Here is a 27612-nt window from a genome sequence, read left to right as displayed (position 1 = left end):
TGCTTTTGCAAATGAGAACTTTTTGTAACAGTAACCTCTATACTGTTGGTGTGTGGTAATGGGGGTAGCCAGGAACTTGTTCTTCTGGGGTTGTTGTGTCATGGGGAACCAAATTTGAATGAATTGGAGAGAATTGTGAACTATGTAGAGTTCCTTGACATGGGGCTGGATTACGGGAAAGGACAGGAATTTAGCTTACAAGACAGAAGTTTCTGTATGTGGAAAGAAGGAAGCACAGATATTTGATGGTCAGGGGATGTATAGGCTGCGGCCAAGACCACTAACTTGCTACCAGAATTTGTGCTCTAGCTTCTGTGGTGTTTATGGGAAGTTACTACCCAGACAGGGACCTCATTTGTCAACCCCCACTTGCATCCAGGTGGGGCCATTTGGCTAGTTAACTAGCAAGGAACAAGAGTAGAAGTGATATCGTTCAAGTTAAGAAGTGGAGATTTCTTGTTAGGTGTCCTTTCTCCTTTTCTGATTTCAAGACTCCACGGCCTTGGAGACAGAGGAGCCATGAGAAGGAAAGAACCAGGCTCCTTGAACCACCGCTAAGAGAAATCTGCTTGGTGACAATCCAGCCTGCATTGGAGTACTCAATGAGCAAAGAAATACATTTCTTCTATGTTAAATCTTTAAAATATAAGGTATTATTTGTCACATAAATCACTGTTTCCCTAATATAGTAGTTCCCTGACTAAGCAGTCAGGGGTTAAAAAAGCCCTTAATTTTATAAAACAAAAAAATTAACTTCAGGATAGGTTCATCATTTCCCTATTAAAACACCAAAACTTATAAAAGGCATAGCATGAGTACATAAATAATTAGTTCTGTGACTGTTTTAATCAATGCTGAAATTTGTGACTATTTAGGTACAAAAATGCTGAAAATAACAAAAAAAAAAAGTCCTGTTGAATATTCCTTTCAAAGTAAGGACAAGATAAAGCACATTGTTTGATATAATTTAGCATAATCCTCAATTTTTTTTTTTTTTATGGGTCCTGGTTATGTTAGGGTATATGTGAATATATATGCCTTACATATATGGAATAATTTTTGTGTTAAGGAGAAAAAATATATATATGACTATTAACTACAGTTGCTGTTTTATATAAAAAGGGTACAAATAGAGCCAAATTTTATAGGTAATAACACTTGCAAAGGTTGAGCATATCATGACAGGAACTAACCTATTTAGTTCTGTAAATTGTTAACTTAGCCATAACATTTCAGGACTTTGACTCTCTTTACGGTATCAAGGTAGTTTAGTAATGTTTCTTATGTTTTAATTTAAACTCAGGAATTAGCCTTCTCCATCACATAAACTGATACTGAGTGGCATAGCAAATTATCAAATAGCTACAATTACAACACAGTATTTCTTATAAGTTAAAACAGTACCTAGCTTTGGAAATGTTTTTCAAGAGTCATTATGCTTACAAAATTATAATTTAAACTCCTAAACCTTATGGTAACCTAAACTGTGTCCCCACCAGAGCTAATCTCTGTGCTAGTGCTGTTTATTCATATTGACGTAATAGAAATACAGAAGAAAATATCTGTCTCTGGATGATACAGATTTCCTTGGAAGACTCAGGTAATTGGGAGAAGAGGAAGGCTGATTACAATTCTATACTTGATTGAATTTTTTTTCATAATCATACTGTCTTTGTAGTACCTAGATTACTTTTCTGCCCAAGGCTTAAGACCATCTTCTACTTTTTAACCTATAAAAAGCCTTGTTTATTTTTTGCTTTTGTTCTCTAAAAGGAATCTGTGACCCTTATGGGGATTAGTCTTATAACAAAGAGTAAAAATACATGTGTCCTTCATATACATACATACGTACAAAATACATAAAAGTGTCACACAAAGTATATTCAAGAAACATCTAAGACTACATTTGAAGTGCTCTTTGTTAATAATTCTTTGTGGTTATTTATTGTTTGTTTGCTTTTACCAAAACCCAAATAACTTCTCCTAGTGCCTGGAAATCTCCTTTCAAGGTGTATCTAGTTGATCTGATTAACCGATTTTTGATAACGACAGATGGAAATTTTGGTGTCAGTGAAAGAGGTGCCTCCATGGTGATGGTTTATGCATTTGAATGCACTTCTTAACTAACCTAATGCATAAATTAGATAATGAGGCTTTCAACCAAGTAGGAGAGGCAGATGGCCTTGAGGCATCTTCACCCTTGGGAAGAGGAAGTCTTTGACAGTCCTCTCCTGCTGAAAAGCAGCCTTCCAACTTGGCCTCGCATGTTGTTGGAGGTGTTTTGGGGCATGCCAGGATCAGGATCAGGGAATTTGATACATGAAAGGCAGCAGCGGATCTGACAGGCAATTTAAGTCAGGAATTGGTGTTAACAGTAACACCTGATAATAAAACTCACCTCCCTGAATCACCATTCTCACCATGTTCTGAGATAGCGCACCAGTGTTGGAAGGTTTGCTCCAAGTTATTGATTTATACAATTTGTATTCAGTGTGTCATTCTTTTACTGTCTCTTAATGTCTCTTAATGTCTTTTAATGTCTTACTTTTCTTTGGCCCACCTCACAGCATGGCCAACTTCTAAATATTCACTTTACAAATAATCAGCAGAATTCCCCTGACCAGTAGAATCCATGTCATTTGCAAATTCTTAAGTCCCACCCAGATCTCCTGGATCGGAAACTCAGGGCTGGGGCCAGTAATCTGTGTTTCAGCAGATTACTGAGTGCTTCTGAGGCATGCACAAATTTGAGAACCATTGATGTATGATACTCTAGCTTAAAATTAGAGCTATAGCTTTCTCCTGTCATTAAGATTTTCTACCAGTAGCACCTCAGGCCAGCCTTTCTCTCAAAGCACTGGTGCTGAATATCCCCTTTAAATCTGCTTGGGGCAGGGGGCAGGGGAGGACAAACCCTCATGTCTACAGATTGACCTGTACCATGAATTTCTCTTGGCTCTTAGGAGGATAATTAGAACAGATTTCGGTTACACTGGGTTTACCTGAAATGAACACAGCAGCAAATTTTGTTTAATTTTTCTGCATGTAATGCTTTTGGCTTATTTACCTGTCTTGCTTCCTTCAATAGAGTGCCTACTGCTAGCCCAGGTACTTGATTAAAAGCAGTATTGTATATAAAATTTGTAGTCGAGTAAATTGCACTAGACATTATGTAGCACAGATGTAATTTAGATATAGCTGATATGTCCCGTAAAGTGTATGATTCACTGGTTTTTAGTATATTGACAAAGTTGTGGAACCATCACAGGTAATCCTGGAATAGTTCGTCACCCAAAAGGAAACCCTACACTTATTAGCAGTCACTCCCCATCCCCCAAATCACCGTCATCCTAAGGCAAGCACTAAGGTACTTTCTGTCTTTATGGATTTGCCTCTTCCAGACATACCATAAAATACATTAAATAATAGATGGTCTTTTGTGACTGACTTCTTTTACTCAGCATGGTTTCAAGGTTCATGCATGTTGTAGCATGTGTTTATTGCCAGGTAATATTTCATTGAATGGTTTTACTGCATTGTATTTGTATACTTATAAATTGATGGACATTTGGCTTTTTACTTTTTGGCTATCACGAAGATTCCTTCTGTGGACATTTCATGGATAAGTTTTTGTGCAGACATATTTTTTTCATCTCTCTTGAGTGAATACCTAGGAGTGGAATTGGTGGGTCACATGATCATTGCATCTTTAACATTTTCTAAAGTTTTCCAAAGCACCTGACCCATTTTACATTCCACCTGTCATGTAGTTTTCAAGAGTTTTTGACCTAGAATTCTGGATTCAAGGTGAAAGATACACAACTTTTTTTTTTTTTTTTTTTTAAATACCAAAGGGCATGATGCATCCTAAGACTAGAAAAGAAGTAGACATCTCATAGAAACATTTATATATAACAGACAAACACACATTTCATCCAATTTTGGGGTGGCAAATAGAACTATAGAAATTTATGAAGCATGCAATTCTTCTCGGAATATTAGGCTCTTGGGAAGCTCTTAATAATAAATGAAAAGATGACCGACTGAGATGGTAATTTTACAGAAAAACAAATGAAGACACATCTACATTTCTAGTGTGACTCCAGCTATGTGGTGAGTTCTTTAGATTTCTGTGATGTACTCACCCATATATGCTTCATGTGTCAAAGGCAAATGTTCTTTTTTCCCCCTTAATGAAATATAATAAATTCTTCTTAATGCTGTTAATAAGATTAAGTGATGACCATCAATCTATGTTAATCATTTGGTATTTCCAAGGTTATTTAAAAGTTATTAGAAGTCTGTTAGACTTTATGACTAGAACTCATGATCACATCCCTAGGAGTTGAAGGTAACAGAAATTTGAAGCCATGCTTAGGTTGTTGACGAAAATCCCCATGTTCTTTCTATGAGAAAATGCAAGCCTGTGGTTCAAAACAGTCATATAAAAATAACATGTTTGTAAGTTGAGGATGGCCTGTATTTTTGGATCACTGTTAGTATTACAGTATTTAATAGATATTTTTACTTAATTTTAAAAAAATACTTCAGTGAGAAAGCACTGAATTGAGTCCATTGTCTTAATACTTCATGGAGAATTAAAATGACAAATCCTTTATTTGAAGATATAACAGAAGTTATCAAAATGAAATGCATTTATAGATTTTATTGATCTAATTTTCCTGGTTTCATATTCCATTTTCAAAGCTTCTTCCTTGATCAAGGTGAGGATGTTTTATTTCTGTAAAATGTGTCTTCCTCGTCTCCACTGAAAGGAAGAGGAATCAGTACTCCGAAGATGTCCCACTGAGGTATTGCTGTTTATGGAAGAACAGCACACAAAACAGTAAATAGCTCTAGCCAGTGATTAAATGCAGAAGCAGAGTTGATGTATCCGATAAATGTAGATGTCATTTATGATCTCACATACTTCAGTATCATAAACACTCTTCTCATTGTACAAGTGCAAAGATGACAACACAAAATAAACTATAACACATATGTAAGTGATACAAATAAAGAAGCAGGTGCATATGCCAATATGAAGTATAATTCTGTTGAATTTATATGAATCTATCATGGTGTGCTCATATGATTTTTTTTCATGTCAGTTTCAATACAAACTTTTTATAGTGATTAAGTGCTTAAAGGAACTATGTGGAGGATATAGGCTAAAGTTTCATATTTGGGGAAAATAAAACACTAGTCATCAGGAATTTGTAGTATCATTTAAGTATCAAGTCTGATCATTTATCAAGGTCATCAAAATTTGTCTAACATTAATGTTAAGTTGAATGAATATTTGTTATGTGTCTACACAGCTAATACTTGTGGATCTCACCAAATACTGTCCCAGTATAAATATGGAATGATTGATCTTTTTAAATAAAATGGATACTGGCAATCTTCTATAATACTAAAAGCCATTAGAACACATCCTTTAAATGGGTGAACTGAATGATATATGTATTATATATAATAAAGCTGTTAAAAAACAAACTGGGAAAAAATCATACATTTCCAATAACTATTTTTCCAGTTAAATTTTCCTACATAAATTGTGCCTTGAAAATGGTTTATTTTCTTTTTTTGTTGTTGTTGTTACACACTAAATCAGTAGAATCTACCTTTATTGATCATTAGTGTACTAACATAATATGTACATTTTAAAGCATATATATAAATTAAGAATGAGAAAAATAATGGTACTTCCTTAGGGTGTGTGTATACCACAGAGTTCATTAAATGTATACTATGTACTAGTTCGTTGTTCTTAGAGGCTATTGTTCTCTTTAAAATAATGTCTTATAGATTTCAAGTCTGAAGTCATTAGAGAGGGAGACATTTTTCACATCGCATGACTAAATTCTTTATCTGTTGTCCTGCTCCAGCCCTCACTTGGGGTGTGGTTACGAATCAATGAAAAAGCTGAATGAATGAATGAATGAATGAATGAATGAATGGCATGCTGTATCATTTAATCCTCACAGGATTGTTCCCAACTTTAGAAATTTAAAACGAACGCTCAGGAAGGCCGAGGGACTTGGCCTCCATTCCTGAACTACTCAATGACAGCGAAGTTTTGTGGTTAGGTATAGCTGTGCCATTTCTAGCACACCACTGCATGTGACCATACTTCTCTGTAGCTGCGAATTTCTAGTCATTTCAAGACTCGGCAGAGTATCTGGAATCAAGAATGTGTTTGATGGAGGTCTTGGGGATGAATGAGTTCAAAGTTTCTCATTAAGAACAAGTTAATGTAAGACATGGACAGAGGCTGGGGCATATGCCATTTAATGTAGTTCAGGACTCTTGAACGTTTTCTGAATGTGAAGACTTTTTGAGGTGAGAAGAAAGTCACGGAAGCGGCTAAAGCACTTTTGCCCTTCCCTCCTAATCCCATTTACACCTTCTGATTGTTGATGAATTTTTCCTGAAAAAAGGTATCGGGAGAGAGTAGTGGTTGCGAAGGTTGAACATGGAAAGAAAGTGGGTTCTAAATTTGATGAGTGATTTACTATGAAAGTGTTTGTTTCATACAAATCACTATTTTATATGAAATGGCTTGTGATGTTTTTCATTAGAGTTGATAGAAAAATCCTGCATGTCAAATGATCAGATTGCTGCCTATGAGCATATCAAATGCAAAGCGAATTTGCAAACTTGTTATAGTAGTTGTACCTTATATAACACTTAAATATCATTTTTTTTAATTTTAAAAAAGTGGTTAAATATTAATGTTATAAAATGTGTTCTCCTTTCAGAGAATCTTAAAAGGTTAATATTTCCTACAAGTAGGGAGATACTAAATATTAGATATTTTATGGATTAGTAAAAATTTTAGGTTGATGGAATATTAAAGCAAACTTGTCCTACTCTTTTGCCTCCTTTATGGCACTGGTGTCTTATGTAGGCAGTTTTGGCCTTCACACTTCTTGCTGTCTCTATGTTACCTCTCTTTTGTTTGCATCGTGTTTATCTGTGTTGTATGAACAAACTGATCCCCTCCCCCCCCCATTTCTTCCTTTATATTTCCATTTTTCTTTGGATAATTTCTTTTTGCATTTCAAACTTTTTCCAGTTCCTTTTCTCCTTACTACTTACAAAAAACAAAACAAAACAAAACCAACAACAACCCTCTTTTGGTCATGTGTTAAAGACACTCAACTATTGTCTGTTGGGGAAGAAAAAAATCAAAAGAAGGGGTGGAGAAGGGGCGGAGTGGGGCTGGCTAGTTAACTTGGGGAAGAAAAGGGGAAAACACAGCAGAACTGGGTTCTGTCCCTGACCACTGATGAATCATGGCCATTTGTTACGGCTGGAATTGAAGTGCTGTCATCGTGTAGGCATTAAGTTTATGATGAGAGTTCATCTTTGAGAAGTATTGTGTCATTGTTCAAGTGGAGAAATTTGACATAGTTTGAGAAATAGGAATGAATTGTATAATCAATCCAATATATAAGAAATCCCAAAATAATATTGAAAACAAGTCTTGAATACAAGGGACTGAAGGTACTAATAGAGACAGATGACTTCGTCTACACAGCACTCCTAACCATAATGTTTTCATGCACATTCTTATTACAGATAATTACTACTGACCATGTGAATGACATAATTAAAGTTAAAATCATTATTAACGGGAGCTGGATTAGTGAATACTATTAGAATTTACAAAAATAAAAGCTTTCATTTTGAAGTTATCCACCTGATATTTTAGAGTTATGCTTTTGGTTTAAATGTACTAAAAATTAGTCTGCAGGTATCCTACCCCTATAAATTCTGTCCACAATGAATGACATCTTGGCAAAAATAGATGGATCTCTGTGTAACACAAAGATTTGCAGTAACATTTGCAGGTAGTAAATATACTTAGCTTGAAACACAGGGCTCACTTTGCTGTTTTACATTGGCCTGTCTTCACCCAAGTTGGCCAATTTATGAAATCAACTCTTGTAGCTAGCTGTGGACATTCTGAGAGAATCGTATTTTTAAAGTGTGGGTCATCTTAGAGTAAAATTTAAGGAATTGTGAATAAGAAAAAGAAAACCAATGTGTACAAATTCCATTTGTAGGCCATGCAAGCTTTTTTTAGAATCCTTATTCTTGGTTTTAAAGGTATAAAATATTTAAATATTATTAATTATAAAAAACAACAGGAAATTATACAGCATACAAACAATATCCTTTAGATAATTAGGCATCATAGTATCTTTTTTCCCCAAATTGTAAGAAACCCTTAGAACCCCACCACCTTTTAAGATGAATCTGCTATTACTATATAAACATATTTGTACTCTTTTCAAATGTTTGCACATACCAAACTTAGAAGTTTGTATCTCCCATCCGTGACAGGTGAGTAAAGTAGGTGATATTATTGACATCTATCAATGGAATTAGGATTGTAACTCTAAGTTTACTGATAGGTCCAGGTAGTCATGTTTTCTTTGTAAGAATAGCAGGAATTTTAATCACATAAATCTAAAATCTGTGCTTATCAAAATAAAATGATTGCTCTCTTGTTTTTCTCACCGTTACTCATTACTGCAGAGGGTGAAATTCCCGGCCATACCCTTTTGTGGTGCTTCTGTGGACACTTAATAGATTAATTCTGTATTAACCGTATAAGCAGTGAATTTGGTCCAAACACACCTACAATCTTACAGAAATATGCTAGGTTACAGTGGTGGTTTATTGTGTTTAAAGTATATTAAAAACATAGCATCAGAAAAATATCAGTCAACCATCCTCCTTTTTTGTCTCCCATGAGAGCCTACATCCATACAATTAAAATAAAACCCCCAAACTGGAAGGAGTGACACATTTGTTAGTTTGGGTCATTTCAAATGTTACCCTCTATCTCTTACTATGTTTGGTTTTATCTTTGCTGCTCACGAATACTGAGAGATAATTGAATTCTTCCCTCTGTGTAGGCATAAGGAAATGGATTCCACATATTTTGTGCTATTCCCTACAGTTTAAAAACAAACACAAAAACAAAACAAGAAGTAACCAACAACTCCAACTCTCTAGGGTGAAAAAAGATCTTACAATGAAATCTAGATTTTCAAGCTTAATAACTTTTGTTTTTGCTTTTGTTTTTAATGAGAAGTCATGCTGTAGGTACTGATTTCTTCTTCTGAGATGGGCTTGTGTTTAATGGGGAAGGGAGAAGAGCAGGAGGAGAAAAACAGAAAAAGGGATGAATGAAGAAATCTATTAACAGAAATTTAAAAATAGAGTAGCATTAAAGCTATTGCTTGGTCGAAGACCTGATACAATTTTTCTTTTAATGTTTTTTTTTTCCAGAGAGAGCGAGAGAGAGAGAGAGAGAGAGAGAGAGAGAGAGAGAAGGGGGGGGGGGGAGAGGGAGAGAGAGGGAGATAGAATCTGAAGTAGGCTCCAGACTCTGAGCAGTCAGGTCAGCACAGAGCACAACGCGGGGCTAGAACCCATGAACCACGAGATCATGGCTTGATCCGAAGTCAGAGGCTTAACCAACTGAGCCCAAACTTTGATGGTAATTAATATAACTGATAATATTTCTCCATATTTAAATCAGAAGTTTGTCAATATAGGATTCTGATGGGCAAACAATAAGCTTCAAATGAGTATTATTCAATGCTACTTTGTATCCATTTAGCATTATCCATTAGTACTTGCTTAATGTTACTTTGTGTGCATTCTTTCCTTAAAAGTTTAATGCCTTGTCAATAACTATATTACTTGGGCCCCTCAAAAATGTCCTCTAAATATTTCTCTTGTTTGTAGGAGATATTTGACCATATTTCTTCATCTCAGGTAGTGTCTTTTCCATGGTGCTTTCTGTAATGGCCTCTGTGCTGCTTTAGTTTAAAAATACTGAATGTGAACACTGACGTAAAACCATTACACATGCCCTTAACTATTCTCCTGGGAATTGATAGTTCTGAGTTGCTTTCTTTTCTTATTCCTATCTCCTGAAAACATTCCCCAAGGACTGAGATAGTTGAAGCTTTCTGTCGATTTGTTTTTAACTCTGGCTTTGTCTGGCACTCGTGTGTGTGCAAAGGAGCATACCGTCTCACATTGCAAGTGTTTCTGATTCTGGCTCTCACACTATCTTTACCTCAGAGACAGGTCCTATTCTGCTATTTGCATGTAAATAAATAAGGCCTGTTGTCACAGTTTTCTTAGTTTCTTAATGTATACCAAAAACTCTAGAAAATTAGTCATTGCCTTTAAATTTTTTTTTGGCCAAGGAGAATTAGTTTTCTTTCTAGAGTCTCTTTGTGTGTTTGCACATAAGAGAAAATATAAGACATTTTAGTTACATTGTCTTATTTTTAAAGCAAAAATGTTGAAGAAATCAGATTTCATTTATTGAAAAATTATACAAAAACATTTATACATACATACAAAAATATGCTCACAAAAATTGAATTTTATGCTACCAATATGCATAGTATAAGCTAAAACAAAAAAGGAGATGGAAAATTTCATGGCTCCTAGGTCATATTGTTCTTTGTTCATTTTTAATAAAAATAAAATGTACATAAACATTTACTTATAGTAACAATTCAGAGTTAGCCAAAAGTTAGAAATAATAAGTTGATCATAAGTAAAAGTCAATGCTTTCCATGAACTAAATATTTTGGATTAAACTTTTTTCTAGAAATGATTAATAGAGACATCAAATCTTCATTAATCTTCCTTATTAGATTATTTCCTCTTAAATGCATAGTAGATATTGATTTCTGACTTCTTGCTTATGGATAGCCCATAAGACAAGTTTCATCATCAATCCTTATGATTTATAAATATTTTACCTGGAATAACAATAGTTTTGGTGAATAGGCAAAATTTTATTAAAATTAGTGGGATATGATCTGGCTTCCACGGAATTTTGCAAAATAACTGAGCTGAAACAATGCACTGTAGGAGGCTATGGCTAATCCAACAGGCACATAATGCTAGGTTGTGAAATTGATCCTCTTTTAGTTATCATACTTTAGAAATAAAAGCCACATTTTGAATATCCTCATTAGAAAGGTTTAGACCGATAAAGCCTTTAAGAGCAAACCTCACAACAAAGCATTAAGCGATGATTTAGGCTTACAGTTGATAACCAACACCTTCAAGAAAGAATTATAGAAGCAATATGTTTCTTCAACAGCTTCAGATATTAGAGAACACAGTGCTTCGTCAGAGGGATCCGAAGAAATTGAGATCTGTCTCAAAGGCCAAAAGCTAACTGTGAAGGCTGACTTACCTTCTCTAGAAGTTTATTACATTCCTTTTGTTCTTTAAGCTCTTTCTCTTAGCTGTCAATGGGATAGGATGCACTTCCTTCGTAGGAACTCTGAAGTCATCATTGAAATAATTGACAGAATATGATACAGTATTTTTATGTAGGGAGCCTATTATGATACCAACATATCACGTAGACAGTAATGGGCATCTAATTCTGCTATTCGTAATCCCCATGCTGCGAAGGAAAACCTTCATTAAAATCATTAAAAATTGAAACAAAAAATGAAGGAGTTGACTATTTGGTTATCTAAATTTGGAGTGGAAGTCTATCTTCACTTACCTGAAATATCCTTCCCAAGCTCTAGTTCTCAGTCCCATTACATCCCACTGCATTTCTCATTTGCTGGCTCCTGCTGCCACACTCCATGCTTAGGAAAAAACAAACTAAGTTAAGTCACGGTGGGGTGCCTTTTGTGAGGCCACTCAGAATAGGAAGAAAGAAAGAAAGAGCAAGCTAGAGACGTAGAGAATATAAAGAAAACAAACAAGGCACACACAAAAGGAATAAGGAAGAAGAAAACATCACCAGGTCAAGAATCATAAAATCACATACATTTAAAAATTTTTGCTACTAAGTATTATTGGTCTTCTCTGTTTGGGGAGAAGCCGGAAAATCAATTTCGAATTAATAAATTCTCCTTTCACAAGCTCCTCCTGAAACTCAAAAAAGAGCTAATGAAAAATCTTACAGCCACCCCATTAATTACAGCTTTTACGCATATGCAGGATGGTCATACCTTTTGCATCAGAAATGGCATTCTTTTCACTTCCTGCCAAAAGTGCCCCAGTACAGCACGATAGGGAGTTTAAGAATTTAAGATATTCAAGGAAACCTTTCCACCCCTGGCACACCACTTCCTTCCTGAAGGAGGCCTGTGCCCTGGGGAAAGGCCTAATCCCAGACCCTTCTGCTCTTTCTAGAAGGCCTGAGCTGGCCCTGCCAATGCTTCTCCCGGGGGTGGAGGTGAAACGGGTCCGCCATTGCTGCTCCCACCCCCTCCCTTCATTCCCCCTCCGCATTCGAGTCCGTTTCGCAAGTTGCCACCTGTTCCTGCTGTATCCCCGGTTCGTGTTTTCACACTGAGGAAGTGCACTCAGCCTGCAGCATCCCTCCCTGTCAAGGCAAGGCAGCCCAGTGGCTAAAGCAGGGCGTTTTGAACCTTCTGGAGGTGGTGTCACTAGGATGTTAGAAAGCCCTTCTCCCCAGCACTGTTCTTCTGGGAAGGAGAATTCGTCCCTTCACCCCTGTGTCCTACTAAACGGCAGGTCTGGAAAGATTTTACAGTTTCAGGTCTTTCTCTGACAGTCCTCAGCCCGGCCCTGAGGCTCCGTCCTCGTCAGGTGAGCCCTACTTGGACAAGGGGGCCGCTGGCACAACTGTCATTTAAGCCACGCCAGAGGCTCTCGCCTCTGGCACTCCAGGGCAAATAAATAGTGCCACCTGGTAGAGTCGAAACTGGTGCTTTAAAATGCAAATATAAACCCCTCCTACATTTGTTGTCACATCACTTCTCCACGATTCCTAGGCAGGCGGTGGATTCTGCGCCCGGGAGAAGGGCTGGGGGGACGCTGCCTGCTGGTGCAAAAATAACCCCCGAAGACGCGAGCCCGGTACTCGGCAGGAGCTCTGCAGCCTGTGGATGCCCGCTGGGCGGCTGGCTGTCCCCCGGGAGCCCCGCGGGGCTGGGTCCGCTCCCCCGCCTCCCGCCGGGCGGCGGGAGCAAGCCGACGCCGACTTTGGGAGTTCCTTTCTGCCTTGTATGGAGGGCTGCTCCGGGCCCGTCTCCGCCCGACTGCTCTGACGCCCAGCCCTCCTGCTGCCCACCCCCAGCCACCTCCCTCTGACTTGCCCGGAGAAGCCAGACGGAGCCTCTCGCTGCCACAAGTCTCTCCGCCTGCCATTCCCCCATTCCTGCATCCACCCCCACCCCCTCCCCAGCGCCGTCACCCCTCCTCCGCCCCCGCCTCCGCCTCCGCCTTCTCCCCAGCAATCAGGAGAATAAATCAGGCAGGAAACCGAGAGCGAGAGAGATAGCGAGAGCGCGCGAGCGCCGGCGGACTCGCCCAGGTCTGTTTCCAAAGTCGCCCTTGATGGCGGCGGAGGCGCGGCAGCCGCGGCGCGGAGCAGCAGACGCGCGCTAGTGGGTCCGCCCGCCGCCGCCCCTTCCCCCGCGCGGGGTTCGCCCCTGCCGCCCCCCGCGCCCGTCCGCGCTCCGGCCCCGGGCGCGCCAGCCCTCCGGACGCCCGCGGTCCGGGCGGACTGTGCTCCTGGTCCTCCGCCCGCGGTTTCCAGCACCGCTCCTTCCCCCGGCCGGGGAGGGAGGCGGGATTGATCTTCGATCGCGAAGATGGCTGCTGGCTGCCTGCTGGCCTTGACTCTGACACTTTTCCAATCTTGGCTGATCGGCCCTTCGTCGGAGGAGCCGTTCCCTTCGGCCGTCACGTAAGTCGCCGGGCCGGGAGTGCGGGCCGAGGGGTGCGGCGGGAGCTGGGCGCGGAGACCGTTCCCGACCAGCGGGGCTTTTCAGCCCGTGGGGGTGGGGAGCGAGCCGGGCTCGGATCTGGAGAGGCCGGGGTGGGAGGTGCGCGCGGCTCGCCGCCGGAATGCGCGCCGAACCGGCGTCTCGGGCGCCTGGGTGGGGCCGGGCTGTCCCGGGAACCGTCCGCCGCCGACGACTCGCGGCGCCTCCGCCCAGCTCTGCAAGGATTCCCTACACTGAAAGAGTTTAGCTGTGCTGGGGCGAAAAAAGTTTCCAGCCGGATACCCGCTGTCATCAGACTCAGTCCGGTAACAAGTTGCGTTTGGGTGGGTGTTTTACAAATAGGTAATTTCTGGCTTGCTAGGGCAGCGTGGACTCTTCCCTCACTTGGCCCTGGGGGATGCTCTCCCGCTGCTCTGGTACCCAAACTCGTTTAGGTCCCAAATTACTGGGCGCACTTGACAGTCATTCTCCAACGAAGAGTGCTCACCCAACGCAGCTGAGAGTGCTGTCCACCTGGGGGTCTCACAGGTCCTGGGACCACACCATCCAGCCTCCTCATCCTGCATTTGAAGCATCTAAGTGCCGGTAGACAAGCTTTTCCTGTTCTTAAAATGAATAGAACCTATTCTTTGAGGGAGGGATGATCGTCTCCAGAGTCTCCTGCAATTTTCTCTTATTTTTAACATTTCTAAAATAACTTAAAAAATTCGCTGCTGCTCTGGAAATAGAGCGCTTAAAGGTAACTGTATAGTCACACGGCAGGAAGGGAATGAAAAATAATTCTCTTCTCTTGGGTTTGAAAAAAGAAGCAAAGTCAGTAGCTCATAAAAATATATACACGTTTTAAAATGCGCTGAATAGCCTATGGGGCAGGTCGGGAAAGCATTTATTTTGGTTCTTAAAGGTACTTTAAAGCTTCTAAGAGTAGGTGATCTTAAATGGATGAGTCACTTTAATGCATTTTACATAACAAAAACAAAGCCCAAGGTAGCCTTCCCGGTATTTATGCTGTTGGGAATTATTTGCTGTCCTTTGTTGGCTGAGTGCTGAATCCTGGAGTTTTTGGTGGATGCTAACAGTGAATCTTTACCAGTCGAAACCCTGTAGCTCTTATTTAAGATGCAGCTTAAAGTATTTATTAGGTGCCGGTGCAAGAATCTGAAGGATGCCCATTCTAACCCGGAGAAGGGGAGTGTCTAATATTTTTCGTCACTGATTTACAGTCCTGTCCCTTTTTAGATAATCTTCCATAAAAATGATTGCAGATCCTTTTTGTTATGAAGCAAAAGGGAAAATACCATCTGTAGGTCTTAGTTTAATTGGCAGGAAGTTCCAAGCGGATATTTTGAAATATATAGAGTAAGAATTACTTTAAAGATGCTTCAGAATAATTCACTCTTAGTAGGCAATTACACTTTTAGTGATTTACTTTTTTATTCTTTTTGTAGCTTGGCCTATAAAGCTAGAACTCAAGTGACTCCCTTGCGTTTGTGTCAAATGAAGAAGTGGCTCTTTAAAAAGGAATCAGTGTGTTCAGTTTACATGCTTTTAACATGTTGTTTTTTTAACTGACAATTTATCAATATTTGTTTCATTCAGAGGGAATACACCATCACCCCATTGGGGAAAACGATGGCTTTTTAAAGTGCAACAAAATACAACCTTCTATTCCTGAACATACCATTGTAAAATATTAATGAACAAATCCTTATTTTTGAGAAGGGTATCTACAAAAAATGTTTTCCTAAAATTAAAATAATTCAATGTTTACTGTCAGAAATTCACTGGAGACCAGAAAGAAAATAATTGGTGAAAAAAGGAACTAGGAAACCACAATTTCTTTTCTTTGAAAGGATTTGAAATTTATTTTTTAACAAAGGAAATTGAAGACATTTTCAAATAGTGAAACGTTAATTATTTCGTGGAATAAGCGCTTAATAAAAGACCTTGTAGAGCTAAGTCAGTCTCCTGTAGGTAATATTAACACTATTTTTGTAAGGCTTCTGCATCTTCAGTAATTCATTTGAAAAGTTAAAATACCATCTTCTAAGGACAGGAGAAATGATAGTTGACATTTGTCCTTCCTGGTAGATTTCTGAATAAACTTCATGAAATTTAAAAAGGTACAGTATTAATTTCATCAAGGTGTGCCATTTGCTTTTCTTTCAAGAAAACAATTCATACGGAGTGTTTACCATGATAAATCTCAAATGGTTGGGAAAAAATTCAAGTTTATAAAAACTCAGTACAAAGATTAGAGTATCACTAAAGGCAAATTATTACAGTCCTATTTCTAAATTTGTCTAGAAATCATTAATAAATTCTTCTGTTTTTTGACAATTTTACTTTTCCCAGAAAAAGTGGTATAAATAGTTTTTGAGTAGTTTAAGAGGAGAAACATGCCATCGAGACAGTATAAAATTAATTGTGCACTCAGTGGGTGGGACTTGAGTTAGAATTACTAATACAAACTTTAAATTTTTTTAGCTAGTGTTTACAGTAATATTAAAGGCTTAAGTTTTATTATAATAAAAAGAAATAGTGTATCATTCTAAATACCTTCTTTATTTTTTATGCTTTACCATATATTGTCATGCAGCATATTCTTCTTGATTAAAGTGCAGTAAATGTGATTAAAGTTTTATTTCTAACACCTAACCCTGAAATAATGAAGTGTTGTTTTTGTTTTTGTTTTTTTTTTAACCCTACCAGGAAAGGAATTTTGATGCAATTTTTTTTTTTGCTGTTAGGTTTTTCTTCTGGAAATGATTGTCTCAGTAAAGTGGGAATCATAAATATGCCATATGGTAGCAACCATCTAATGTATATTGGTTTATATATAAATGGAAAACACATCATTTTTATGTTATAGTACGCACATGTTATATTGGTAGTTTAAGATATAGTTTTCAAAGAGGGAGTTCTTGCTTGTTCTAGAAATAATTTCTTGGCACATAATCAAAAACACTTCTATTTTAAAACTCTGGATAATATGTATTTGGCCAGTATTGTAATGCTAATTTAAATCTGTTGCTCTTTATTTTAGAATCTATTTACAAATCCATATTTAAAGAAAAACACTGTAGTGTAACTACTGTTAACGTTAAACTTTTATCTCAGTCATATCAAAATGCCAATCAGCCAAGAATAATTGGCTAAGAGCCCATTGGTATATGGGGATTTTAATATAAACTAATATAAACTTTTAATATAAACTGTGTAATAGAATAAATATATTAAAATAATATATTATTATATAATATGTATAAACTGTGTAATAAAATAAATTATTAAAAGGAATTATAGCTATCTACAGGAAAAAATATATCTCATGAGAGAATAGTATTTTGGGGTTTAAATACTTGAGATGTAAATATATTTTCTGTTATTTGACAAATATATATTTAAAGACTATGGAAAATAATTTTTTTATTTGTGTCATAACAGTGGAATGCATATCTTTTTCATGTGTTAGAAGTGACATAATTATTTTCATGTGAGCTTAACAGTTTCTGTTCACGTACTACATGCACAAGGAAATGTGCCCTAAGATGAGATATGAGATAAAATATTAAGTGTAAATTAAAACCTAAAAACATTGAACATTAGTAAGTCCCTTTCTCAGATCTTTAATTTGTTCTCATAAGTTTAATCGTAAGATAACATTTATTACTCCACAGGTGTACGTTTAAAATATGCAACAATACATATATTTTTCAGGTAAGTAGTAGCATGATGTTAAGTTTCTTAATGTTTATATTTGGGTATACGTGTAGCTATTTGGATTGGCATTTGAATGAGCATTAGGCAGAATGTAATGTATATAGTCTAAAGAATTTTTTTTGAAAGGTACATGAATCTAAGGTTATTATGGCTTACAAAAAAGGAGATAAAATGTACCTTTATTATTTTGTATAGCTTTCACTATTTGATTTTAACTTAATAAATGTATATAAAATTAGAATCTATAGCATGCTGTTCATTGTGAAAATAGAAACTTTACCACTCTTTTTCTTCAAAGAAACCTGACTACACAGATACTTTTCTATTTTTTGTCCAACATTGATAAAAAATAACCTAATGAAATACTCTTCATTTTTGGGTTTACACCTGGTAAGGTTTTGCAAAAATATAAAAAAGACATGCAAATTGTGTATTCAAATTTACTATTTACTTTTAGAAATATATATAAGAAATAGCAATGCATTTAGGAACTTTTAAAATAACTTAAAATATTGTACCCATAACAAACTATTATTAAATTGATATGTTTTCTGGAGTACAATTATATAGAACACATACACAGAAATTTCTTTTTCGTATTTGTTAATAGAGATACAGATTTCCAAGAAAGCAATCTGTTCTTCTCAATTCACGTCTTGTTTTCTAGTGTCTGTCTTCAAATGATTTATAACCTTAAAATGGAGACTTAAATGGTTAAAATAAAATATCTTAGGGAAATCACCTGATTTGTTTATTTCCTTCATTATCTTGCAGGCATAGACATAATCAGAGTTCTAAGGTAAATCATACTCAGAAGTTTGAAAAAAAATCAGAATTTGTTTCATTATTTCTAAAAAGTAACATCTGGTTGTTACTGATGTGTCAGCCTTCCATCATTTGTAATAAAAGAGCTGTTTGTTGTCATATTTCAAAAAAGCATTTAAGCTGCTTATGGTGGGGTAGGAACTCTGTTCTGTTACCTCCAGTCCGCATTTGCGGACTTGGCTTGGAGTGTGCATCAGACGCTGTGTCCCACAGTGTCAGCCACTTTGTCTTTTCATGGACTATGTTTAGTACCACAGATGTTCCCAAGCCTTTCATATGGTTGCTTTCCAGTAAACTTGGAACTGTATGGAGATGGTTGACCATGTAGCTTACCCGTGATTTATTTGTGTGTGTGTGTGTGTGTGTGTGTGTGTGTGTGTGTGTGTGGACAAAATCATGAAACTGGTTGTGGCATATTTACAGATTTGAAAAAAAAAGGCAACTGACTTTAATGTCAACTGAACTAAAAATGGTGTAGTACTTTGTGAAAACTACGATTTTTACCTTTCCCGTGAGGGTTCAAAATATCAACATAGCATAATCAAGATAATTTGTCTATATTATAGTATTTTGCTTATTAGGGAATATTTGTGTGTGTGCACATATTACATACATACAAATGTGTGTGCGCACACATATGTATTTTTTTAACCTTCGTCAAGTGGTTTGCTGGGGTAGAAAAGCCTCACTAGGGCAATTTTATTAACAAGTTTCTGCCAATCCACAACTGTTTTTAGGGACTGAATCTCTTTCAGAATATTTTTATAACACTAGCATTTCAAAATAATTTGTCAAGAATCAAATGAGATATTGTATACAAAAACCAGGTTGTAATCCTCAGTTCCTGTAGAGACAAGTTATTAACATAATTGATGACTAACAAATGAAGTATGATTCTCAAGAAGCTGTTGTCGTCTTTTTAACAAAATAACTGTGGGAAAGAAGGTATTGCACTTGAAATGTTGGGCACCTATTAAAAGGCCGTTGCATACTGAGCAATTTTTATTTTTGCCATTTAGATGTGGGATACTTAGAAATGTGTACGAATTAAACCTTTGGTGTGACATGCTTTAGGAACAAAGGATAAGTGTGAACAGTTTTAAAAATGTTGTTTGCAAAATATAAACTTTTAGATTTGTGTAATTTGTAGTCATTCAATATTATTGCTCCCTTAAAATTGCCATTTATACAGATTTTAAAGAGATAATAAACAAGGAAGAGGTTGACACTGTGGCCTTAACAAACTGGCACACTTTTACAGTTAATTTCAATAATGCAGAATCAGGTTGTTACATATGAAGCAATATTTAAAGTTCTCTTTGAATATGAATGCGGTATATTTCTGGCTAAATGTTATTTTAACATTTGCTTCTGCTGATTTTTTTTTTAACCATATGCTTCTGCTGGATTAAAAAAATAGAATACATTTTAAATTCTATATCATAAATGGAAGAACAACTTAAACTAGAAATGATGGCAATGGATAATAATGGTGTTGTCCATTTAAATGCTTCTGATTTGGGGATAATCTTACTGTCAATTTGAAATTCTTTTTTCCTGGGTAATTAAAAATTTATTATAGTTCTCTCCTGGCAAACTGAAAAAGAAGAAAAAAAACCCTTCTGTATTCTTTTATTCAGATAATTAATTGCTGCTTCTCTGTCTCTCTTTCATACACCTACACATTTACTGTTAATCATAATTTATTATTATTTGCATATAACACCAGATCAAATGGAGAGTTTTTGGTTTGTTCTCTCCCAAGTTACCCGTGATTAGACCTCAGGGCCTACTTCTGTGAATCTTCTTTGACTATTTCCGAGGACTTTCTCTTACTCTCAAATATTTCTCTCTATTGGAAAATTGTTGAGGGATTCTGATGTGCTCATAAATCTGTTATACATGATCAACACTTGTCAAACAGTCTAGACAATTGTTTCCTCTGACATTTGCCCACATACTGTGGGGGATAATTAGGAGAGAGAGGAGAAAGAGCTAATAAAATTGTTCTGTCTAAGGTGCCTACTGTCAGGCTATATAAAGGGATGGTTAGGCATTAATGATGTCTTATTTTGAGGGTTAAGGGAAGAATGGCTCAGGAAAATAAATGGGCTTAGGCACACTTAGAAAATCTGTTTTAGAAAAGCCATCAAAAGGTGTTGTGGTGAAAATGCCATGAGAAATGACGCATGTGTCTGTGAGGCAGACAAAGGAGCTTTCTGATTTACATGGTGCAAATTTACATTAAGGATGCTAAAGGGGGCGATTGGTTATTTTTTAATTTTCATTTTTTTTGCCCATTTCCCAAGTGAGTGTGGTTATCCTAGAAATTATATTGGCCACACGTAATATTCATTTATAGAGGCCTAAATATTTATACTATGGACACGCACCTTAGATACAAAAGACAATGTAATTGTCTAGATCTCAAAAGATAGAAGCAATTAAACATTATCTTTTTAGGAAACCCATGGGAAAATGGTTACTTGGATAAGAAACATTAAAGTATAACACTTTAGTAAAAGCTTACTGATCATCAAAAAAAAAAAAAAAAAAAGAAATTCTAGGAGTCAATTTCTTCAATTCGATTATAAGAAGTGAAATAACTTTGCAGGTAGGTAGGCTTCTAGTTAGTACGTTGAAGACCTCTGACCTCTAAGTACGTAGTACATGTTATATTTTAAAAATATTTGTAAGTTACTCTCTTTTTTAAACATCTCTTCAGATATTGTTAACATCAAATGTAATTTAATGGTTAATGCAGTTATTGTTATTAAGTGCCAATTATGTAGTGCACTGAACTATATACTGAGTATCCAAACTGAGGAAGGGAGTCCCCATTGAAGGCATTTACGTTTCAATGCCCGCTGTAAAGCTGTGGGATCTGTCAGAGCATGAGCAAGGAGAAGCACCTAGCATGTTGAAGAAAGTCTGCTTTGTATTAGGCATAGGGCTTCTGGGTGGGAAGAGATGTTGTTGGGATGGGGCCGTTGGTTTGAGTCCAGGTTATATGATGTTTGCATCAGGGCTCTATTTCTACCTCACCCGAGGTAGGGGATGGGCAGCGTTCACAGCAACGTGCAAGTTTATGGGATCCCAGCGCTACATTCACAAACAATGTTGGTCTTCCTGCTGAGATTTGTTCGCATTACAAATAAAAGTAATATGTTTTGAATCACAGTTTGTAGGGCCATCTGGGTGGCTAGATAGGTTGGGCATCCGACTTCGGCTCAGGTCATGATCTCACCGCTTGTGAGTTCAAGCCCCGTGTTGGGCTCTGTGCTGACAGCTTGGAGCCTGGAGCTTGCTTTGTATTCTGTGCCTCCGTCTCTCTGTGTCCCTCCCTTGCTTACGCTCTGTCTCTCTCTCTCTCTTTCAAAAATAAATAAAGATTAAAAGAAAAAAGTTGAATCCCAGTTTGTAGATGACTATTTCAAGAGGGCCGATAGCTAAAGCAGAGATGTCGAGAGCCCTTAGTAAACCATTGCAGCATTCCCAGAGTGAGAGATGCCCAGGGTCCACAAAAGATTAGTGGCAAGGGGACAGCAGAGCAGACGTGAAACCTGATCGAGAAGTAAAATTTCAGGTGCTGTGGGATTTGGGGAATCAGGAAGAGCTAAGTCAGAGATCATTCTAAGATCTCTATTGGGTAGATCATGCTACAGTGAACTTTGTAGACTAGAGAACACGGGACGAATGATGGGGGTGAATGAAGGTAATCGTTTCACTGTTGGACATTTTGAGTTTTCAGTGTCTCTGTAGACTATTAAGTGATTAGAAATACATATCTGTAGGGGCTTTGGATAAAATAAGAACAGTTCCAGTAGATATTGCAGACAGAAGTATGGTTTCAGTGCCTTGAGTTGGTAGCAGGTGAGAATATAACAGCAAGTTCAGATTATTCTTTCAAGGAATGGCAATGTGACAAAAGAGAGATATAGTCAGTTTAGAAAAGAAAGTTTAAGGGAGTTGGCATTCTTTTCTTTACAGTATTAGGAGTTTTATTAGGTCATTTGGGACTGTACATAGCAGAAACCCATAAGACTATGTTAGATCAAAAGAGGAAATGTTTTTCAATGGTAGTGGCTGGATGATTAATCATGGGAGTTAAGGTCAAGGATGTACCAACAACTGCCAAAAGGGGTGGGGCTGCCGTCAGGATCACCTCTCATTCCAGTCTCTGGTTTTCTTTAAGAAGAGACAGTTTTTAGAAAAAGGCTCCTGGAGGGTGGGGAAGGTTGTAGACACAACCAAATAAGTGTTACCAGACAGGAGGGTTGGGTTTATCAGAGGGAGAAGGCCAAATGGCGCAGATGAGAGATGAGAGAGGCCATGATTGATGCGTGAGTGTTCTGACAGAGGCAGGTGAGGAAGGGATCAAGAGGAAAAACAATGTCTTACAAAGTAACTTCTGAAATATGAAACAGCCTTGAGAATTAGAGCAGATGGTTGGAATATTGGATAGACACACTTTTAATTTGCTGGAGATGTTTTTAGAGAAGTGTTCCAAATTACAGATTCCATTCTCAAGAAGGAATGACATGATTCAGAAATGTAATACATACACATCAGTAATGTCCAAATTTTGAGATGCACCAACTAGTGTTTTTCTCTATTTGATAGTGACAAAACTCCAGTTCCTCACTAGAGTCCCTTGGGACACAGCAACTTTTGGCTCCCTTTTGTCTTTTTCTTCTACCTTGTTTTGGAGAGATGATGTTGAAGGTCTGTGTGGTTTTGCGGTTTTAATATGTGCATTTGTTTACGGTAGAAAGATGACAGGTATCAGTGAAAAGGGAAAAAAAGCAAATAGTTCTTTTGCCAATTTAGCATTATGTATTTGTTACTTGGCATATTATAGTGCGTTTACTGTCAGTGTCTAGTCTTAAGCATGGGGCAGAAATTTGAATTGCGGCAGATCGTTTTTGAGAAAACAAAATAATGAATGTGATAGGATAACAAAGCACTGACAGGATATTCCTGCAAAGCCTGTCCCTGGTCACCCCTTACAGAGGCATGTCATGTCTCCTGAATGTCTGGAAATCACTGGGGCAGCTGCCATCACAGTGGTTCCCTGAGTTTCCAATATGACTGAATGAATGGAGAGGATCACAGGTGCCACTGGATCTAAGAATCGGTCTTGATCTCATTGGTCCCAGCTCGGTGTGGAAAAACTACTCTTGTGGTTTGTAACAAGAGATGAGAAGAATCAGATGAGAAGAATGGGCTACTTATTTCCCTTTTGTGACTTTGCCCTTTTTTCTCTCCCGTAGGTATTCACACTGTATTTAAGCTAATTTTGAGGTCTCTTCCTGCAGAATGTCTGGACACTAATTACTGACAACTATCTTCCAGTCATTGTAATATTGCTTCCTGATCATTGTGAGCTTCTTCCATATGCCAAACACTGTAAAGTAACACTGCATGTTTTTTAAGCGATCCACCTTTCAAGCCAGTCCCTTAAGATAAGTATTAGTATCTTCCCTGTTTCGCAGATGAGGAAAGTGAAACTTAGAGTATGAAGAATGTTTCTGAATTTTCTTAGGAGCTAAAATTAGATCCCACCTGGCTTGATACAGCGTCTTACACTTACCTGCTGTAGTTTGCTGCCATTTTACGGCAGGAGCTTTGGTATGTCAGCATCCGCCCTGGTCCACTTGTGGATGGCTTCTCATTCCAGCAGTGAGGTCCAGTGGAAAGAGGAGCCATTGTAAAGCAGAGCAAAACTAACTCTCAGTTTCAGTTTCTCCTTCTGCAGAACAAGGATAATATTAACTTAATCCTGAATCACAGTGTTATATTATGAGGATCAAAGGAGAGGATGCTTGGGGATCTCTGAAGGACTGTTTAATGGGCAGGCTTTATTATTTGTACCACATGTGATTTTTCTGCCTTCAAGAGATCATGAATTGATGACTAAGGTTTAGCGAGCTAGATTATTGTGCTAATATATCACTCGGGCCGTTAGAAAAGCCTGAAATGAATGGGTAGAGGAATTGCTTAGCAGGCCTTAGAAATGTCTCTTCCTAAAACTTGTGTAGCCTTTAATCATAAACAGGAGATGAAAGGAGTAGAGGGAATGAAGTGTTCTGTCTCTGGGTCAAGGACACAACCTGTGTCCTAAAAGGGACCGTGAAGATAGCAGAACCATAGAGGATTTGATGTGTTTTATCTTGACATTTCGGCCAGCACCTGTTGTATGAGAAGCGTGCCACAGGAGGTTGAATCTATTTTTAAAAGTCATCCCTTTGCTGATAACCTCTCATTTTCAAACAAAGATGTGAGTTTTCAGCTTCAAGACAGAATATGGGAAAGTTAATAAAGCCGTGTGTCCTTAATGTTTATAGAAATGATTCCAGACATCTCTACAAATTGGGTGAGCACAGAATAGTAAAATCGAGACCAGTTGCATTTTTAGCAACCAACACAGAAGCCAGTCCAAATCTGCCAAGAGCATCCTGGAAAAGGCCAATTTTCATTTGACTCATCCGACTGATGATTAGTTGGACTCATTTAACGCCACCCCTTCCCTTTGCAGTATAAAGGGAGGTCAGCGTATCACAAACTCTTATCTTGTGAGATATTGAACACCTAAATAAAATTACTCCTGCCCATGTTTAATCGATTCCTGGAGGAAAGGGATGTTTTAGATGAAGCTAGGCGTTAATAACATGACTCATGAGTACAACTTGGTGATACCATTGAAGCAGCGTGCTTTCAAGCGCCAGGAACCTGCCTCGTCATGGCAGTCATCTTGACATTTGCCACAGAAAGGAATGTGTAAAATTCTTATGATGTTTGTCACTTTAAAAATACCAAACCCTTCATTGCTTTGACATTATATTAGAATTGACTAAATATGCATCTGCGAAAATGTTAGGGGACAGACAAATGGGCCATGGGAAGCCTCAGGAGGATGGGCACAATGGAGGGTGTGCAGATTGCTCTAAATTAAACATGTAGAAGGCTTGGTTGTCTCTCAAAACACCTGATTGTCCTGTTGATATAAATGTAGAAATCAGAATTAATTTTCATGAGGTAAAACTGTATTGTGCATGTGTAGCTCGGGGCCCAGGGGATTGATACATGGTGTTAGGTCTGCTGGTGAATAATTGTTTAAAATTTATATTAATACTCTATGGTAATAAATAAGCTTAGGGGAATGGTAACTCATCACAGAGCAAACCATGTATGGTAATTAGATGAGGTCATTCATCTCCTTAAATGATCAGATGTGACACAATCTGTCTGTGTGGTGTCTAAAAGCCAGCTGAGTCCCTGGGTGTAAATGACCATGACAGAGGGGTGCTTTGAGGGTTGCAAGCCTTGGATTTGTTCCTACCCCTTCTGGGTTTTTCTATAAGTGAAGCAGAGTAGCCCCTGGGATTCCGTTTTTATAATATGCAGAGGGATCTAAAACCTGAGACCAACATGCCACTCAAAATCTGTTTTTTTTTTTCTCTTTTTCTTTTTTCCCTGTTTTCTTCTGCATCCCCACCATAATTGCAGGGAATCATATTTATATGGCATATATAAATATGATGCATATAACATTATATATGATGTTTATATTTATTCCGTATGTAACAGTGTAAACATAAGATAATATGTAATATTACATATTTTATGCATTCTATATAAACATAAACATAAGTATGTAACATTAGTATATGTGAACATTGTATATAATAGAAATATATAGTGACTTATATGAAGTGGAAATAATAAAACAGTAGAATACACATAGGGATTCAGATGTGTTACGTGCGTGTAGAATATATATTTAGAAGATATTATGAAAATGCTTTGTAGTGTCCAGCAGTGCTATCATACATATGAAGGATTGCAAATTTCATTAGGAATAATTGGAACATCAAAATGGATGGGATGGGATGTATACTTGCTGACTATAATTGTAATTTTTTGTTGGCTTTGTGTCCTGTGATCACACTGTTTTTCATCTTCCAACTCTCCCATCAAATCACCCCCAATGATTCCATTTTGCACGACTGGCCTCCAAAAGTTGCTAGGAAGCATTTGGTAGCCATTCAAGAAAATCCAGAACCAGACTAGTGTCTTCTGGAAGTTTCTAGAACTCAAGGTAGGCCTTCGGGTATGGTTGAAAGAATCAGCGTTTTGAGGCCGGTAATGTGAAGGTTAAACCCTGCCTCCAATAGAGCCCATGTAACCATGGGAAGTTAATCTCCCTGAGTTGTAGTTTTGCCCTCTATAGAAGAGCAGTCACATTCCATACCTTGTAGGGGAGATTATGAGGCTTAAATGAGAGGCCATCAAGTCCTGGTATGTGTATGTCCCACTGAATTGGTTGAACAAAGGGTGGAGACTATTAGCTTCTCTCATTCTATTTACCGTGAAACCAGTAGAAGTTGAGGTCTTTCTCCCAGTTTTAATCCACTCCTAGGGCTGTCTTTGGACTGTATTAGGAATTACTTAATTTTTCTAAACAGTCTCTTACTGTGCGCATGTTAAACAGATTAGAACATTGGGAGAAAGTCTGCTCTGGAACAGGCAATCAAAGGAGAGGACTAAGTAAAAAATGTAACACACCAGACCTTGTTCAGTGTTCTGAGCTTGGGTTTAAGGTTTTTTTTTTTATGCTGTACGTCATAGTTATAGTCTGAAGTTGGGTTTACGTCACTGGAAGAGATGCTCAGCTACATCACCTGCCACTTGGGACCATACCCTCTCGACCAAATTAGAACAGATTCCTACTAAGACACTCAGGTCTCCTGTCTTTTAAATGGATTTGGGTGTTGGATTCATGCTAAGTATCATCAAGTACACATTCTTATATGCCACTGCCAAGTACTCAAAGCTGTAAAAAGTGCTCATCTGGGGTGTGGTTGCAGCCTTTCTAACCAGTCTTCTTCATCTGAACCACAGAACACAGATAATGATCTGGGAGACTATTTTTCAGTTCTCTCAAAAGTGGTCTGTAACTAGTACCATTCTAGAAGCATAGAGAAGTTACTTTTTTTTTTTTTTTTAATGTTTTTATTTATTTTTGAGACAGAGACAGAGCATGAGCAGGGGAGGGGCAGAGAGAGAGGGAGACACAGAATCTGAAATGGGCTCCAGGCTCTGAGCTGTCAGCACAGGGCCCGGCACAGGGCTCGAACTCACAGACCGTGAGATCGTGACCTGAGCCGAAGTCGGACGCTTAACCGACTGAGCCACCCAGGCGCCCCTAGAGAAGTTACTTTTTAACGAATGGATGCTTTTGAACATTAGGCTTAATTCTCTCATGGAACTTGCCTGGTTGGTTAAA

At 37.8% G+C, this 27612-nt stretch overlaps 1 protein-coding gene across 9 annotated transcripts in view; it reads left to right on the top strand.

The window, feature by feature from the left end:
- The first annotated feature begins 12825 nt into the window (after nucleotides 1-12825).
- Nucleotides 12826-27612, top strand: part of CACNA2D1 (calcium voltage-gated channel auxiliary subunit alpha2delta 1) — a 495933-nt gene continuing 481146 nt past the window's right edge. For 4 of the 9 annotated variants that reach the window (XM_045494634.1, XM_045494626.1, XM_045494625.1 and 1 more), the window contains exon 1: nucleotides 12828-13735. In XM_045494634.1, coding sequence (XP_045350590.1) covers nucleotides 13641-13735 — 95 coding nt within the window. In that variant the 5' untranslated portion in view covers nucleotides 12828-13640. Of the gene's footprint in view, nucleotides 13736-27612 lie in introns of all 9 variants that reach the window. The other 5 variants (XM_045494632.1, XM_045494630.1, XM_045494631.1 and 2 more) reach the window with 3 other exon arrangements.

This window comes from Leopardus geoffroyi, chromosome A2 (assembly GCF_018350155.1).
Source record: "Leopardus geoffroyi isolate Oge1 chromosome A2, O.geoffroyi_Oge1_pat1.0, whole genome shotgun sequence".
Lineage (NCBI taxonomy): Eukaryota > Metazoa > Chordata > Mammalia > Carnivora > Felidae > Leopardus > Leopardus geoffroyi.
The sequence above is the reverse complement of the archived record's forward strand: the minus strand, read 5'-3'. Positions and strand labels throughout refer to the sequence as shown.